Source organism: Pollicipes pollicipes, unplaced genomic scaffold (genome assembly GCF_011947565.3).
Source record: "Pollicipes pollicipes isolate AB1234 unplaced genomic scaffold, Ppol_2.1 Scaffold_6138;HRSCAF=7277_pilon_pilon_pilon, whole genome shotgun sequence".
Taxonomy (NCBI): domain Eukaryota; kingdom Metazoa; phylum Arthropoda; class Thecostraca; order Pollicipedomorpha; family Pollicipedidae; genus Pollicipes; species Pollicipes pollicipes.
In genome coordinates this window covers 1,010,883-1,029,552 of record NW_023596818.1, presented here as the reverse complement: position 1 = coordinate 1,029,552, position 18,670 = coordinate 1,010,883, and the positions used below count along the sequence as shown (strand labels likewise).

Here is an 18,670-nt window from a genome sequence, read left to right as displayed (position 1 = left end):
CTCTTAAAGGTGCTAAAGAAAAGAAGAAGAAGAAACAACCCCCCAAGAAGAAGGGGAAGAATAAGACAAACCAGCAGAAGAAGTTCGAAAGGACAGCGGACGAGAGTGGTGATGACAAAGGTGAGTTCTTGTAACATGTGCTTGATCCTAAGGTTGACAGCGAAAGCACGATACTGAGCAAGAGTGGCCTACCTATGAATATGCGTTTCCACATTATGTTGTTATATTCATGTGCAGATAGCGAGCTGTGTACTCACATCGGTCTTCCAGCGTCAGAGAAGTCTTCAGGTAACTGTAATGTCTTACTATTTCCGTTCACGAAGTGCAACGCTCGATCGACGGCTAAGTCCGCGACATGTCCAGCAGTCGTTGCCTTGAGACCCTGGTACTCTATCTCTCGGCACCCCGAGTCCCAGGCCCTTCCTTCTACAGCGGGGCCGCGACTGGACGCACGCGCATTCGTCACGAGTTGTCGGATCTCATAGGCTGCGCATGCCCACTGCTGCCCCAGCTCCTCCCCGCCCTCCCCACCCACGAAGCACCCGAGGCAGCGGAGTGTGTGGGGGGGGGGGGGGGGGGTCCGTTGCTCTGTCTGGCGGGGGTCACAGGGTTCGGCGAGTCCCTGCACCCATGCTGCTCATCTGGACAGTCCAGGACATGCATACACATCATCAGTCTGATAGGGGAGCCAGAGAAGCGCCATCCGCAGTGTACTCGATGGGTATAGTCCGTCGTGTTAACGGATGAGGCTCAGATCTGGTGGGCGGGTGCCACGTTGCTGTGGAATGCCCAGTGAAACATAATATACCTAACGGCTCAAGCGACGTAATGAATGAAGTGAATAGACACTTCGGTTATGATGGATTTTCATTGTGTCTAACTATAAGTTAGGCAGAAGCATGAGGAACACCAGTGGTGGATGCAGGGTGTAATCTGAAATGTAACGGACAGCGAGAAATCGCGTCAATTTCCCGAGAACTGTACGTAAATGGGGAAAATTCATTACTTCCACCAATCGGCAAGAAATACAAGAAAGCAAGTGAAATGTACGGTGGCCTGATGACGACATTATTGACAAACCATCGTTCCAGTTGAGTGTGTCTTGGTGTCAGGGAAGCAGATCAGTAACATTAAGAAATAAAATCCCTGTCACGCTGGGGTCCAGACAATAGATCTACTTAACATCTTTTACTGGAAGTTTTCGTTCAAACGCTATGGACGCTATCTGACCGAGGAGTGGAAGCATCCGAAACCCCAACAGCTGGCTAACTCTTGAATGTAAATCCTACCCTACATTTCGTGCCAGATCGTATATTACGAAATTGAGCTCTTAAATTTATAAAATAAAAACAAATATGAAAAGCATCTTTATCGATAACGTGCGTTTAAATAGCATTGACTTTCGTTCCAAAAATCCAGTGACTGATGCATGCCATATCACCTTAGATAATCGCCTAAACACTGTTTTTTACATGAGGACCATTTTGGTCAATGATGCTACCTGTTGGTTAGTCTACCATTAACGTCTGTTTACAGACAAGGCAGCCACCCAGAGCGCCGCTACAGACAGTCCCGTCACCCGTCCGCCCGACGAAGACCCCCAGTCATCTGACGCGAAGCAGTGTGATGATAGTACAGCTTCCTGCACCGACGTCGGTGAAGCGCCAGCGGACGATGATGGCTCCGACTCGGAGGGTGGCAAGTGGTGAGTACGAGCCACCTAGATGAATTTGATTGTGAACGTCAAGTACAATACACATCTGAAAAATGGTTGCCATGGCTTCTATGTCTTTTTTCATGCAACTGCTGCGGTACCTTCTTCTGTGAACAGGGGCGGATCCAGGATTTCGTTAAGGAGGGGGGCACGCAGCATTGTGGGACCCCTGGAGTTTTGCCCCCCCCCCCAAAAAAAAAATTGCATTCCGGTCATAGATTTTCATTTTGGTCATAGATTTTTAGGTCAAAAATTCCCTAGGAATTTTTGTAGTTTTTTTTGTGAAAGGAACCCACCGTACTGTGCGCAGGCCTAGAAAACTAGGCATGCTACGCACGCAGATACACGGAGCGTGTTCATTTTCTCCAGATCATGTGGCTTCTGTCATTTTGAGCCCAACTATTTCGGAGAAAGCATGGCAAAATGCATTAAATTGGCGGCAAAAGAATATCAACATTAAGCACGAACTTGATTCCTAGCTTATTTATTGCTTGCCGGCTATTTCATGCGATCAACTTATGGTTTTTGCTTTGACTGCTATGAACCAGCACAAAATATCCTAGCATTCGAAGCATATTAAAAACGTGATGCACAAGTAACGGAAGTGTCACGAAGACATTAACCGACGGAAATGGCGTTCACGACGTCGGTGGCGCATAAATTATGTCCGGCAATCACGCTTCAAAATTCATCGGCGCATATGCGACAGCTGCTCTAAGGCCAGGGCGCCAGTGGAATCGGCATCCTGTGATCTCGGACCTTTGTACGTGAAGTCATTTAGTCAGGCCCGTACGCACGAGCAGGCGAAACGCTCTGGCGCTCGCAACTGCACGTGGGATGTTGGCAACAGAATAAGATCCTTCTGACTTCATCGGAAGACCCCGTGACCGGAACGCTCCTGGCCGCGGAGCGACCGGGAGCGTCCCGGCCGATTAAGATTTAGATCCGGGGCGATGTCGGCCTGGAGTTCGGACATCGGCCACGCCACCACTGTAGGCTCCTCTGAAAAAGAGAGAAGAACCTAAGACCAGTATGCTGGAGCCCCGGAGCGATCAGATGTACTTTGGCGTCCTAACATATCGGGCTCGACCAGAGCACTTGATCCCCTTAACAAAGCGAAATAACCCAAAACCATGAATTCATGACCCTATGTTATCGAGAGTTCCCGGTCAGGTTAACAGAAAGGGCTCTGACGAGAGTGACGAGTCCTTCGCAAATGAGCTCAGAGGTCAAGAGTCCTAGATCAATGTAGGAGGCCCCTGAATATCGATTGTCTCAGTACGTTACCTTATATGAGCCTCAACAGCAGCGCAGGCCCTCCGAGCAAGTGGAGAGGACCCAGTACCAATATGAAGGACCCAGGGCAAACAAGTGCACCCCGGCGTGTGGGGCCCCGGCAATGGCGTTTAGAGCCTTTCGGACGAGTGAGAGGAACCGTGGAGAGCCCTCGATCGATTGAGAGCATCCACTGCCCAGGCATGCTAGCAGATAGTAGGGCCCTACTATGGGAGGACACTACATTCAAATAGCAATTACACAAGACCCAATGTGCAGCGCCCCCGAACAGCTGAGTGTGCTCGAGCAGGTTAGCAGATGAGGGGTCCCGACAAGAGCGTAGGGACCTCCATTCGAAAAGAGAGCACCCAAGACCCAATGTGGAGCGTCCCAAATGATGGAGTATACTCGAGCGGATTGATAGTCGGGGTCCTGACTTCATGCCTTCACAAATTTTCCAGCCAATTTGGAATTTTCAAGCATTAAAATATTCACAAGCACGAGAAGTAGCATCCGTCAGAAAGTCCTGACCTCTCAGAGTCACCTTTTGACGTCAAGTTGACACTCAACTTAGGACGTGGAGCTCAATGTCATAAAAATACCGACCGACTTAAATTTGCAGGCGTCAAAACATTTCCCAGCACAAGTTCTAGTGCCCATCAAAAGCCCCAACCTCTCAGGGTGACTCTTTAAGGCCATACTCAGGCTCAGTTGATGGGTTGATCCACACTGCCAAAAACTTATCCCCGATTCTTAACTTGCAAGCATGAGAATATTCACCACAGAAGGAGCTAGCGTCAGTAAAAAGTCTTGAGCTCTCAAATTTCCCTTGAAGGTCAAATCGAGGCTCAAATGACGGAGAACTTTGACGATGTATTCAGCGATTTATTCAGCGACGAGATCTGATTTCTCTGAAAACACGTCTTAATGGTCGAAAATGACACAAAAATATCGAAAATGGCGTTTATGTTGCAATATCATCTGGCTCTAAGGTCAAAAGGAAGATAACTGGACGAAGAGCTTCATATCACCAAAAAGTCACCTTCAAATTTTAAATTTTCAGGCATAAATTTATTCGCCAGGGCAAGTACTAGCACCCGTCAAAAGTCCTCCCCCCTCTCAAGGTCACCATTCAAGGTTAAGCTCGGGCTCACAGGACGGGCACTCCACAAAAAAATTGATATCGGCTGGTATGTTTTTGGTGGTGTGGAGCTAACTGTCCTTTGAGCCTGAGTTTAATGTTGAAAGGTGTCCTTGAGAGGTCAGGAATTTTTTGCGGACGCTATTTCTTGTGCTTGTAAATATTTGTATGCTTGCAAATTTAAAATCGGATAGTAGATTTTAGTGATATGAAGTTTCCCGCCATTTGGCCGCGTTTTTACCTTGGGGTTACATTACATTGCAAAATAAACGTCATTTTCGATGATTTCATACCAAAATTGATCATAAGACGTGTTATCAGAGAGATCAGAACTCGTCGCTGAATAGATCGCTGAACAGATCACCCGCATCACTGACAAACGTGCGGTCGGGAAAGAAATCTGTTCCGGTTAAGGTTTGACGCAGAGCCCAATGCTCACAAAACCGCCAAGCCGAAAAAAGGAAGATAAAATCGGTAGAGCTGGCCGGTACCGGTAACAAGCTTTCTCGCGAACCCGCACGACTGCTAAGCGTTAACACGCGCCCGGTGGCCGGCTGAACATCGTTCGCTCGCGTGGGGGTCAATTTGGCCCCTCCCTGAGATCTCGGGAACTAAGCAAGCTAGAGACACCAAATTTACAGGGTATCTTGACCTGTAGGTGAACTCACTTAAGTCGAATTTTGAGCTTCCTAGGTCGTGACCTTCAGGTCAAGTAAGGTCAAACACGGTCAAATTCCAGGTTGGCCTCCAAAGTGCCCCAGAACCAAGGCAGCTGTCTCTAAGCAAAAGGACACAAGCCCATTTGAGGTCAGCAGCCTTGTTTGACCTTTTTAAGGTCATGGTCACCAAAATAATATAAGATTGGTTGGTTTTGACCTTGGTCTGACCTTCATACCTGACCTTAGGTCAAAGTAATTTGCTCATTCAGTATGTGTGGTGCCTAAGACAGCATCTCAGAGATATATGGCTTCGTCATACCCTCCGTTGTATCAGATTGAACGATTCCCTAGAAATTGCCTACACCGAAACCATGGCCTGACTTTGACCTACCATAGGTCAGCGACCTTACAAGATACATCCAAATTGCTTTTACCAAACGATCCGCTATTCAATTGTCTACAGCTTTGCAAAATTTGACGTTGCTACATCAAGCCGTTCGGAAATCAGTCTGGAAAAACCTTCACGGAGGTCGATTTGACCCTCACCCGAGCGCGTGTTACTGTTAATACCCGGCTCGTTCCGTGCCGACAACTTAGTCGCTTGGATTCACCCGGCGAAACCACGCGCTGTTTGAAATTGGATTCGCACCTACACATCGCGTGCACATCCGAGCTTGAAAGGAAAAGTGCACAGTGCACGCTAAGCACTATGCGACTACTACTTGCCCAGCTTATCGTGTTTAGCGGCATAATACTGGCCGACTTCCTCATGCCGGTGCACTCACCAGTCTACTGTCCGGTCAGGAGCGTGACCACCATCTGACCTCTTGACCGTGCCCCCGATCTGAGGTTATTTCACAGCCACATGGATGCCGCGGACGGCCAGTCGCCGTGGGGTCATGCGACCCGCCTCCGCTCACTTTCTGCCGCGCGCCCCGCGCCCCGCGCCGACCGGCACTCCCGCCAGCGTCAGGAGCCGCTAGAGCCACGCCCACGACGTACGCAATGGCTGGGTGGCATGGCGCCGGAACAAAAGTCATGTAAAAAAGGTCAAATGGAAAAAAATACGAAAGAAAAAAAGTCCCGACAAAAAAATGGCAGGGTTATAAGTCGACTGGTGCGAAAGAAGAACGGTGAAAAAGTCGAAGGACAAATAGTCGACAGGGATAAAAGTCGATACATCAAAGTGAATCGGAAAAAGTTGAACAACAAAAAGTTGATACACATATAGTTTGACCGGGATAAGAGTCTAGTCAGAAAATTTCGCATCGTACAGCACAAAAACCAAAAATCGACGGGGATTTGTGTCGACAGAGATGTGTCAAAATAGAAAAAGGCAACGACCGGAATTCCAAAGGGACAAAAATCGGCAACAACTTCACTGAAAATGCACACGTTATCAGGTTGTGACAATTTAAGCATTGTGACAATGCACACGTTATCAAAGGCACGGCTTGAATCGCCGATTCTTGGCAACATAATCAACGTTTGCTCTCTTATGTCGCTTAATAATGCATCCAGGTATGTTTAAAGTCGATGACTCGACATTGAAATTCTGAAATGATAATGCGGAACAAAGAAGTGTAGTTCCCCTTGCAGTTGGGATTAAGGGGATGGGCTGCAGCCCACCCCGAAGGGAAGAAAGTGGGTAAAATCCGGAGAGCAGCCTATTTGTTGTTGCGTTGAAGGTAGATTGGGTCATTTCCCTGGGATGCCCCATTACCCCAACAAAGTTTGCGAATGTACGGTCTTGACCACGAAACCAAAATGTTACGACTTCTAGCTATTAAGATTGTTATATGGCTATTCTCATATATGTATATATATATATATATATATATATATATATATATATATAGTTATAGTTATAGTTATTATTAAGCCTCTAGGGCCCACAAAGTTTGAGTGTTTTTAGGATTTAATTATGCGCGTGCTTGTTCAATGCCGACGCAGCCGCGCCGCAGCCACCGCCCAGCGGCCACCTTGGGTACTGCACTCCCCTCCCCCTCCCCGACGTAAGGCACCGGGGACACCTGAGCCGCGCGCTTCCACGGAGCCGATGCAAGCCAGGTAATGGTGCGAAACAGTCGTTACTTATATTTTGGCGTGGAATTTAAGTCCTATGGCCAAAGACCCTAAAGACCACCTTGAATTTATCTAGTTCTGTCCAGTTCCGTCCGATAGCATCATGCTCCGTCCAGTTTCATCTGATTTAATCCTGTTCTGTCCGGTTTTGTGTGACTTTGCCTGGTTTGCTTATCCCGTCCGGTCCCGTTCTGTCCCGTTCGGTTCCTTTCGACCACGTCCGATGCTGTCTGATCGCGTCCGGTCCGGTCCCGTCTGGTGCCGCCCACTTTGGTCCGGTCTGCCCGATCTGGTCCCACCTGGTCTCGTCCGGTTTCGTTCGATCCGGTCGCATATCGTCTGTTCTCGCCCGGTCCCTTCTGGTATGATCTGGTTTCGTGCGGTCCCGCCCACTCTCGTTCCATCCCATCCAGTCCCATCTAGTTCCATCTAGTTTCATCCAGTCCCATCCAGTCCCATCCAGTCCCATCCAGTCCCATCGGTCTCTGCCGGTTGCCAAAGCTTGATCCGCCCCGCATACAAGGCGGCAGATCCTGATGACTTATCCGTTTTGAAGAAGTTTGTTTACTGGCGGGCTTACATATCTGGGCCGAGCTTTATCCCTGTCGATGCTACGTTTTTCGACTTACTCCGCTTCTGCCTTTATCACTGTTTGCTTTTCGTCTTTTGACTTTTTTCTCATTCGAATTTTGTCCTTTTTGACTCTTTGTATTTGTCCTTTTTCGATTCACCCTTTATCGTTGTCGAATTGTATCCTTTGCCACCCTTGTCGTCAGGCTCTTTTTTGTCGAATCGTTTCCACGTACCTCTTCTCATTAAACTTTTCCCCGGTAACCGGGTGACATATCCTCGGCGGCAAAAAAATATGCTTTATCAATGCAAAGCTCCATCCACGCATGCTCCTCTGCTCCAGACCTGTATAACTGACGCCGGACCTGGTCTCCAGGGAGGAGGTAGCCGGGCCAGACCGGACACCGGCCACACGTGAGCACGGTGCTGCCGGCCCCATCCCAGAGCAGGCCTCTCAAGCCAGAGGAGTGGCCAAGAGAATGCCTGCGGGAGGCGGAGTCCGAGGTACGGCTCGAGGAGCTGGGAGAGGAGCTGCGGGACGACAAGCCATGAACCCTGTGCGTGGATCTGCCAGTGAGAAGGACACGGGGGCAATCAGGAGGAAGTCCTCAGAAAAGATTAGAGGAGGTGACAGAAGAGCGTCCAGCGAGTCATCGAAGGACTCGTCCATAGGATCCGCAAAAGGGTCCTCCAGACGCTCGTCCAGAGGCTCGTCCAAAGGCTCTTCAGTCGATACTTCTGGGACTTCTCACCGTGGTAGAAAAGGCCAGCAACACTCGCCGGCGGATCTACCTGCCAGCGTGGGCTCTATCAAGGGCGAAGACCTCATCCCGAGATCGTGAGTACTCTAAGGGATGTGGGAAATATCGGTCGTGAAAATCATCAATGCGTAATGCGAACTGTAAGCAAGGAAATCGAAGCGACGAGTCCCTGATTAGCTAGCAATCATTTTGGATTAGTACGATAGCTTTCATGATGTGAAACAGATATGATTGCAGTGCCATTTGACAGCTTTGACTCATTGGTTCCGCAAAGTATGTCTCTCACAAACACTTCAGAACGAGTGATGTAAACGACATATCTTAACGAAAGAAACCAATGTAAACCAGAAGCCGTGCTCAGTGTGTTGCTTGGCTGTGGGCTCCTCACCAATGGGCAGCTCACAGAGCGTTCAGTAGGTTATGTGCAGCGAATGTAAAAGCACTGTCACGAGGGGAACTGTGCAAAGTCTGATATCAGGCTGGAGAGTAGTCGGCCCCGTCATGGATGCAGGCCGGAGGGCGTGGGCCCCACCTGCCCGCGTCATCAGCGGGTGGGCCTGGAATGGGTTACCTGTCTGGCGATCCGCGCTCCTCTTCATTTTGAAGCGCCCGTGACCGCACCACAGCGCAGCGGTGGCGTGTTGGCTCCTCCCACGGAGCCTGCTTGCCCGCAGGTCGCCAGTCAACCGACTTGGAGAGATGGACCCTCCCCGGGACCCTGCAACCATTCCGGGCCTGCTGCCACGCGCCGAGCGGCCGCGGCCCGCAGCGGCCGGCCGCCCCCCGCTGGATGAGCGGCAGGGGGAGGCTTCGAATTCCGCTCGAGCACGGGTCAGCAGCCTTGGTGATGCCAACGTCGAAGCGATCGAAGATTTGCCCCGCGCTGAGGCGGACCCAGACGGCGGAGGTCGGACCGAGAGCGCGAGCTGTACTATCGCCTCAAGGTCAGAACCTCGGGCGGGGAGACGCTTGTATCAAATGTATTCATGACGTTCTCGGTAGCATTTTGGTATTCCCGAAAGTCTTTCTGAAAGGTGTGAAAACATAACCATGTGATCAGTACAACATAACTGTGCCACCCCAACATACCCTGGCCCTTCATCGAGGCTGTTCTGTTCCCCGGATATTTTTTTCTGAGACGACACATTCGTACAGAAGTTTCTCATTCAACATTTTTCTAGCCGCTGAACTACAAGGCTCGAGCCTGAAAAGGTCCGGAAAAAGTGACTGCAGGTAATGTTCTTTCCATTTTATTTCATCCAACGGCTCCACAGATATTCAGAGCGAATTGCTCTAGTTTACGTCCCAGGCGTGATAGCGCTTTGAACACTGGCTTTGTCTCACGATGAATTAGACACGATGAGCAACGACGGTGAGTCATATTTTTTATGGGGAGGGGGTGGGTAGCAACTTGTTAGGGGTCCTTCAAGAGGCGTGGGCTCCCTCTGACGGCGATTGGACTCATACCAACAGCAAAATCTGTCGGTGGCATTAATTATCGACACTGTTGCTCTGGCGCGCCTGCAGCATGGCGTCAGCTGCGGGAGTCAGCGCCAGTTGGTGTCGCGCTTCTTGCAACCCAAATCCGTTCTCTAGATTGTAAGTGTGCGTCCTCAAGACAGTTTTCGTGAATCGATTAACTCCTGTTAATAATTTCCGCATCGTCAATGCGATCAGGAACGTGAATGGCATGACCTTTACAAACATGTCTTACGTAGGCCACGAGCTCTTCGGCCGAGGGCTTGGAAAAATTGGCAAGTCGGGCAGAAGATTATAAACTTAGCTACCGAAAAAATCTGCATGACACATGCATGCTGCGAAGTCATTTAAGTAAAGACTCCAAAGGAAGGGAGCAGTCCCGTTGAAGGGCCAGGGTCAACAACACGCATTTTATGTTCATATTGACATGGCCGTGTGATGACGTCTGACCGATGCTATTTCAGTGGTTCGTTAGAATTCGGAGAGGTAGCTATGAAGCTGATAGCAGATATGGCGAAATTCTCCAACGTCTCCGTCGAGGACATGCTGCGCAAGGTTGCAACAGCCGCTACCTCTTCTGGTGCTGACGCCGATGCCGTCACTGACACTGCTACTGATCCTGTCATTGCTGCCACCAGTCCGTCTGAGGTGACCACCGCTACCGCTGCTTCTGCCGCAGCTCCAGCCACCATCTGCGCAGCAGTGGCTTCTACAGCTACTGCTGCAGAGGTCTCCAGCCTCTGGATGAATGTTTCCTGTCATGAAGCTCTGTGTTTTTCATCCGATTGTGGACATATGTGGAGTTCACGCCGACTCCCCCCCCCCTTACATCTACCTTCTTTCCGCGATGCATGCAATGTTCATGAGGCAGTGTTGGCAACGGCTCTTCAGTGTTCCATTTGGTGTTACTAACTGGTTACCAAACGAGCTTAGTAACAAGCTCGGCGTGATGTGATCAAGAACTTACTAACAAGCTTCGAGTAATACGATCAATAGCTTAGTGACAAGCTCAGTGCGATGCGATCAATAGCTTAGTGACAAGCTCGGCACGATGCGATCAATAGCTTAGTGACAAGCTCCGCACGATGCGATCAATAGCTTAGAAACAAGCCCGGCGCTATGCGATCAATAGCTTAGTAACAAGCTCAGCGCGATGCGACCAATTGCGGTTTTACGCTGTGTTTGGTTGTTCAGATGGCCGCGGCTGCTGAGACTGCAGTTGCTGCTGAGACAGCCGCGTCTGGCCGCTCCAGTACGCCGCCTATGCTGGAGGTGCACTCGGAGCCGCAGCCGGGTAAGACCCTTACTCATTGGCTCAAAATGTCGGACATGCACAAAAGTGCATTGCCATAAATTTCAATGTATTTTACCGCCACTGCTACCGCTAACAATATCCTTCAGGTAATGATCCATAATGATGCCGTTGGATGACGTATTTTGAAACCCGATTCACTTTCTTGTTCCGCGACCTGAGTTCAGTTTGTGTACCCGAGGTGTCGGCTCTCAGACTAATTTGTGTCCCAAGTCGGTCAGCAAAGTGGTGAAACAGATGATGTCCTGGGGCGTGATGCCCGAGTGGTTAGCGGCTTCGGCTCCCACGTGGGGCCTGAGTTTGACCTTCGAACCCCGGTCAGGCCATATCCCCTGAGCCGCCATAGCTTATGCAGTCGCCCACGCTCCATAAAGGGTTGGGCGAAACATGTGTCACGGAATATTGAAAAGCAGACAAAAGTCAAAATAATTCACAAGTTGAATGAACTCGCACGTCCGGTATCGCCGCCGCTGCCGAAGGGGTCACCGTCGTCGGCGTCCCTGCTCCTGCCGGCCCCCCTCCCGCAGCTGAAGCTACTGCCGGTGCTGCTCCCGCTGCCGAAGCTGCTGTCTGTGCCGCTGTCGGCGCAATGGCCGAAGAGGTGGCTGACGGCCAGCCGCTCAGGCCCTACTCCCCCTTCAGCTACAGCCCGATCTTGCGGGTACGTGCGTCTCGAGAGGTACGGGTACGTGGTTTCTGAGAGGTACGGTCCTTGCAAGCACATGAGTTGCTGAGAGACAGCCACCCGGCAGGTCAAGGGATGACTGGAAATGCCGCAACTTGGTACTTGCACCATCTGAGACGATCTCGAAAAAGTGTATCCTAGAAGCTTACCCGTGACCTACTTACCCAATTGTAATTGTGTTTTATTTTTTATATTACAGTTGTGTAATACCCAATTGTGCCCCCGATGCGAATGGCTCGGCAGCAGCCACGGTCAGCTGCCCACGTGTCGCAGCTGAGGTGAGTCACCATTCGCAGGCTGTGGCGGCGGGCTCCGGAGGGGAGGGCAGGCTCTGCTGATACGAGGGCTCCCGGCAGAGGGTCGACCGGGTCCGACCGTGGGCCCGATCCGGCCTGCCCGGAAGCCAAACCGAGGCCTTTAGGTGAGCTTACTTATCAGTTATGTGGCGCAATGACAGGATAACGTGTGTCTTAGATTGGTGGTTCATCTGCGCTCACTCATTCTTCACCTTTTTGAGAGTTTTGGTGTGTTTCCCATCTTTTATAGCCATCATATAGGTTTTTCTGATTAGTAATCACACCAAGTGTGCTTCTGTCGATGTGTGCATGATAAAGGCGGCACCTTCTCGCAGATGTTTGCCCCGATTCGTCGGTGGATTCCTCTAATACATGCCCCGGCATTTATGTTCCGTTGTTGTTGTGACTATCTGCTCACACTTTCCCATGCAACGGCATCTCATCACACCTCTGCGCCCGACAGGCATTCCGAGTCCGCCCCCGGACAGCCGCGCCAGCCAGCCCAGCGCGGCTGTCCGCCCGCCCGACCCGCCGGCCGTCGTGGCGCCGGTGGCGCCGCCCGTGGCCGCGCCGCGAACCAGCCGACCGGGCACCTGGTCCCGAGCGCCGGGTGGTTACCTGAGCGAGCATTCGGAGCCCCTGGACGATGGCGAGCACAGTCTGCTGGAGGAGGTGGACCGGCACACTGACGCGGACCTGCCGGGCTTGGAAGGTGGGCTCAGCTGGCAGACGCCGGCCACACGTGAAGCGCGAGCAGGCTTGGTGCCCAGCTGCGCTTGTCTGATATAGGGGTCGGTGTGGGGGCGCTTGGTGTGATAACCCGCGTAGTTCACACCTTCGGATCCCACGTGGGGGTCCTAGTACGAGTTCCGGCAGAGCCATGATCTCCGAGCGTCAGCATGACCGCCGCAGTCGCTGGCGCTGCATTAGAGGCCGCCAGACGGGGTGCGTCGCGTTCCCTTAAAACAGAAGTGTGGCGTGCTTCGCGGCATCGAGGCTGCTGTTGGCGCCAACGTAGTGTAGATGCCGCGGGGTTGCAAAGGCCTAATACTTGGATTTTGGAGTTGCAAAACAAAACGGAGCCGCACGATCTACAAACGTTTCCCCCAGATCCACTTGGAGCGAGGAGAACGACGTCCAAGCAATGAACCGCGTCTAATGCAAGTTGGGGCTGTTATAAATGAACGTTCACGTTGCCCATAAGTTACAGCGAGCCCCCATCACGCGCCTGAAGCGAGGGTGTCCCAATCACTTACCAGAGCTAATGACCGCGGCTTCCTCCTCACCAGGAGCCGTGGGCCCTTCGCCTTCGCTGCTGAACATGGACCTCTCGAAGCTACTCGACACCGTTGGTCCGTCCAGACCTCCAGGACGTGCGGCGGCCACGTGAGTGCCAAAAGACAGCCCAGTGCTCCGACCGAAATGCTCCAGAGGTCGGGATCATTCGATGCCCACAGCGTTTTCACTGGTTGCTTTCACCCGGGCTCTGAGAGCGGGGATGCTCCTGCTTGCGCATACGCATCGAGGATAAACAGGTGATGGCATCTGCAACTGCAACATTCGTGCTGCTCTCTTATCTGTTCTTGTTGCACCGCTTGGAGATTTCTGAGGCTGCTGTGCCGTGCATGCATTATTTAAAATTTGAAGATGTTCAAAGATCACTTGCAACTGAGGATCGGTCCAGGCTCAGTCAGTTGCCACAAAGAGTTGAAGATAGCATGCTTTGCTCATAGCCTACCGGCACCGATTACCACTTGTAGAGACGTCGCGTTGTTCTCGACTTCACTCGCCTGGAAAGGTCGACTGGCGGATGTCCAAGGAAAATTAGCCAGCCCGCAGTGAGTGCCGCAGCGCTGTGTGACCCCCCCCCCCCCCCTCCCCCTGCCCTAACCCGTCCCCGCCCAGCCTTGTTCAGCAGTCTGCAGCCAAAATTGTCCTCTGAGCTGGAGCGGCCTAGCTTAGGCGGCGGGTTTAGAGTACTCGTGACGAACTTTGCTAGACGAGTGTTCCGAACCCAGAGTCATCCGTATTCTGTAGCAAATGTTAGAGATGCAGTCAAAACAGAGTTGTTGGAAGCAGACATGTGAGTGGCTCCTACTCTGACCTAGAATTTACCACATTTTGAGACGAGGTGCATTCAGCTCCCTAGAAATGGTATTGGAAGACGCAGCCGTAGTTGGGAGAACCAGCTGGTCAGCTAGCCAATTCGAATTAAACAGGTTTAGCTCGAAACGTGTGTGGTCCGACAGCTGACATGTTCTCGAAGTGGAGCACCGTCGAGTGGAAGTGAACCGTTCACAAAATTATTGTCTTATTTAGACATAACTGAATGGCATGGCACACATCGCCTGCTGAGTGGTTATCATCTGAATCAATTTCAAACCAGTGATGCCTCCATAAGTCAGAACTGAGCCGGAGTCTGATGAAAGTTTCACACACCAGGTCAGGTTCAGAATGGAAATCAACCACACAATGGTAGGAAAAAGGCTTCGCATTCAGTGTCAACAAGTGACTACTATGACTTAAGTACTATCGAGAATAGGGCTTGCAAACAACCTGATTTATGATTCGTTGCACTGTTACAGCGACCCATTAGATGACGTCTTTGAAGCTAGCAGGGACATGGGGCCGCAAGTGCCTGGCGGCAACAGAGAGGTAAGATAGGAACGGATATCCGGCGCTTCTGTCTGGCCAAGCGTGTGGTGTGCTAAAAACTCTCACATTTATCATTTGCATCGTGAGTGCAAATGTGTCGTTCGTTCTCGGTCTCGGTCTCTCCATCTTTCTCGGGCCCTCTGGCCTCTTTCCATCCCTCAATCTTTTCTGATCTATACCCTTTCGCTCCTTTACTCATTTGCTCTTTTGTCCTCGGGATTTGCTGCATACATAGCCACAGTGGCACGTAGCCGCTATCGTTTGTCCATAACAAACACAAATTCCAAACTCTTATGCTGTATGAGTTACTCCCTACAGGTCCTTCGTTCCTTAATGTGCTGGAGAGACGCAGCCCGGGCGGTCCCGAACTTGGTAAAATCAGTTGAGTCGCCTTGTTTCAACTGGTCCCTACCCATACACACTCAATTTTAAGAATTCGTCAAGTCCTTCAAGCCAGATAGTCTCCTGGATGCCGCCGTGCCCATGGTCTTACCCCACCTTCACTAACAGTGGCTGATGTTTCAGTTGCTGGGAGCCATGGCCAGTGAGCCGTGGCCTCGATACCCCTTTGGTGCACAGGGACACACAGGTAATTGAAGCATGTAGAGAAAGAAAGGAAGATAGGTCACAAAAAACAAGCATGGGATGTGGGTCATCTTTCAATTTAAGCCGTATAAAAAGCTCAACAACATAAAATTGTAGTGGCCGGAATCATTTTCCAGGTTATGTCACCTGTCCCCTAGTGCAGCTGTGTACAATTTTGGATTTTAACGATATAATAGGAATCGGTGTCAGAGTCGCTAGCGATGTACAGGAAGGTAAATGCCTCAAGCATCTTAATTTTCCAACTTTTACCAGAGTCGTTTGCTTTTTTGGTGCAATGAATATCGCTAGTGGCTTATCATCTACCACTCGTGCCCTACTTATTGCCACCCAGACGGAGATAACCGACGCGCGGGTGCGGCCGGGGCGCGTCAGCTTCATGCCACGGTCGGTGTAGATGTCGCCCCGATCGTCCCGCCACCTGTACCTGCCGGCGGCCCGATAGCCCTCCCAAGCGGAGATGCTGGAGCCCACGCAGACGCAGTACAGGTGCGTCACACGGGGGCCATGCCAGGCGTCCGCGTATTGTAGAAGTGCCATGCCCTGGGCACCAGAAAATAATCGACACAGAAAAATCTAGCTATGCTGGGTCATTGCGAACAAGGTTTGGTCGAACTAGGTAAAGTAGTAAGGAAAGCTCGTTTGTTCTGAGTCGTATATTTTAAAGCCCTACTACGGTTGCAGCATGTAGTAGGCGGTCACCAATGTGAAAACATTTAGTGAAAGTTTTTCGTGGTTGTACGTACTCGATCTGTTAAAACGACATTCGAATTGTCACGTGCTTCGTGCTATGATACAGGTTGTGCTACTATCGTGCTCACCGGCACGTGGCGGGGAGGATATGTCTCTCGTTTGTTGATTTCGTACGTACGCAACCAGCTACCACACATTTCAGCAACCCAAAAGATGTTTTCTGTCCAACAACACTTGGCCCCTCGCCTGCCTTTTCTCAGGCACCTGGTGACGGCCCGGTGAACTAGTCCTTGTCAGAAGGCGCTTCGCGGGAACAAAGGAATCAACAGCAGGGGGATCAACCACGGCGGAATGTGGGTCAACAGCAAATGGATCGACGACTGTGGGACATGGGTCAGCAACAAGGTGGTCAAAAACCGTGGAGCATGGGTCAACAGCAGGGTGATCAACCACGGCAGAATGTGGGCCAACAACAAGTTGATCGACAACTGTGGGACATGGGTCGGCAGCAGAGTGACCAAAAACTGTGGGACATGGGTCAACAGCAGGGTGATCAACCACGGCAGAATGTGGGTCAACAGCAGGTGGATCAAAAACTTTGGAGCATGTCTCAACAGCAAGGGGATCAACCACGACGGAATGTGGGCCAACAACGTATTGATCGACAACTGTGGGACATGGGTCAGCAGCAGGGGGATCAGCCACGGCAGAATGTGGGTCAACAGCAGGTGGATCAAACACTGTGGGGCATGTCTCAACAGCAAGGGGATCAACCACGACGGAATGTAGATCAACTGCAGAGAGATCTAGGGCAAGGGAATCTGGCCCCCTTCGACCCCCAAAGAGACTCACCAGAAGGGCGTTTAGACCCCCAGCTTAGAACACAAGGAGCCAGTGCTCCGATTCGACCTGGGCCGGCACCGGCGGGTTCCGATCTGGCGCAGTACGTGAACGCCGAGCCATTCTATCCTAAGGCGAGCCGCGCCGCCCCCACCGATGGCGCTAGCCCCGATCAGGCAGCGCCTCTTGCGGCGGTCGCCGCCGCTGGTGCCGGAACTGCACCAACGTACCGCGAGAGGAGACCCCTGTACGATCGTCCACTCGCGGCCGCCGCCGACGCCCCCGCAGAGAGAAGACCGGAAATCGGCGACCACGAATGGAGACCCCTGTACGATCGTCCAGCAGCAGCCGCTGCCGTCGCCCCGGTGGAGAGGGGATCAGCAATCGGCGACCACGAGTGGAGACCCCTGTACGATCGTCCAGCAGCAGCCGCTGTCGCCGCCCCGGCGGAGAGAGGATCAGCAATCGGCGACCACGAATGGAGACCCCTGTACGATCGTCCAGCAGCAGCCGCTGTCGCCGCCCCGGTGGAGAGGGGATCAGCAATCGGCGACCACGAATGGAGGCTACTGTACGATCGTCCAGCAGCCGCCGCCGTCGCCGCCCCGGCGGAGAGGAGACCCATGTACGATCGTGCAGTCGCCGCCGCTGCAGCCGCCACGGAGAGAAGGCCGGAGGTCGCCGAGAGCCGCCCACTGAGGCCCACCGGCGCGGTCCCCCGCCGCAGCCTCCCCGACAACAGGGAGGTGATGGAGGACGTGGCCGTGGTGGCTGCCGTTAGACAGGTTGGAGGTCAGCCTGGTGAGCTGGGCCGCCGGGGAGCGTCTGGCGGACTGAGGGCCGACCCCCAGCAGCCTGTCCCCTGGCTTCAGGGCATGCCTCTGGTGCAGGCCTCTCCAGAGCATCAGGACCGCGCCGAGACAGGTCACCTGGCCGCCTACAGACCTGACCCCAGACACGGTGTCCAGCTGGGGCAGTCTGGACGCTCACCGCAGAAATCGCGTCAACAGAGCCCCCTGGTGCCGGCCGTAGTCCCGCCGCCCCGGCCGTTTGCCCAGCTACCTCAGGCTGGTGCTAGACAGGGCCAGGGCATTCTCCCCCTTCCACTGCCCCCTCAAGGCGGGCCCGTAGCGCAGGGGCAGGGTCTTCTTCCCGCTCCCGTTCTGGTGCAGCCGCCGGGCCTGCTTTGGCCAGCGAGGAATAATATGAACATGGCACTCGCCGGGATGAACCTGACTGGCCCGAGACCTCGTCCCCCTCGATTTCCTCCCCCGTGATAGCGCCTCTGAGAATGGAACCAGCAACCGGGCAGTCGATACAGGGTTTTAGCTCAGAGACCTGCGGTACATTATCTTGCAGATGCGTGGGGTCTGTCTTAATGTGGCGGAGTTTTTGGACTTGTACAGAGTATGTGTATTGTACATTGTGTGCCGTTCGTGCCCCCCACCGTCCGTGCCCTCCTCAGATGTGCCCTCCGTTTGATGGCGTGACCAGTTATGCTGACTCGCAGCGCTGTTGTGTCGAACATTAATGTGTGCCGATTTACAAGCTCTCAATAAAATGAAAATAAATTGTTTCACTTTTGCACTGCATTGCGGATAACGCAAAGCTCTGACGAACCAGAATGCCTCCTTGATTAGAATAACTCAAGAATGTCTGACTGACCACATTGCAAGACCCTCAGTGCGCTTTTGTTCGAGTGAGCATAATATTTGGTATGACCATACCACTGTACGTGCGTACGGGATGCTGTGCTGTGTGATGTGCTGATGCGAAACCAACCCACATGGTGCGGAGCGACACATCAGCTGCGACATATCACATCCCGAGCGACATATCACATTCATGTGATAGCGAGCGATATATCACATTTATATCACAGCGAGCGACATATCACATCCC

General features: G+C 52.2%; 1 protein-coding gene across 1 annotated transcript; it reads left to right on the top strand.

Moving 5' to 3' along the window:
- Positions 1-12,537: 12,537 nt before the first annotated feature.
- Positions 12,538-18,382, top strand: LOC119105923 (uncharacterized). The gene is made up of 6 exons (XM_037229486.1): positions 12,538-12,689; positions 13,267-13,363; positions 14,563-14,632; positions 15,158-15,221; positions 15,570-15,724; positions 16,189-18,382. The coding sequence occupies exon 6, from the start codon at positions 16,297-16,299 to the stop codon at positions 18,043-18,045; it is 1,749 nt and encodes a 582-aa protein (XP_037085381.1). The 5' UTR covers positions 12,538-12,689; positions 13,267-13,363; positions 14,563-14,632; positions 15,158-15,221; positions 15,570-15,724; positions 16,189-16,296; the 3' UTR covers positions 18,046-18,382.
- Positions 18,383-18,670: the final 288 nt, after the last annotated feature.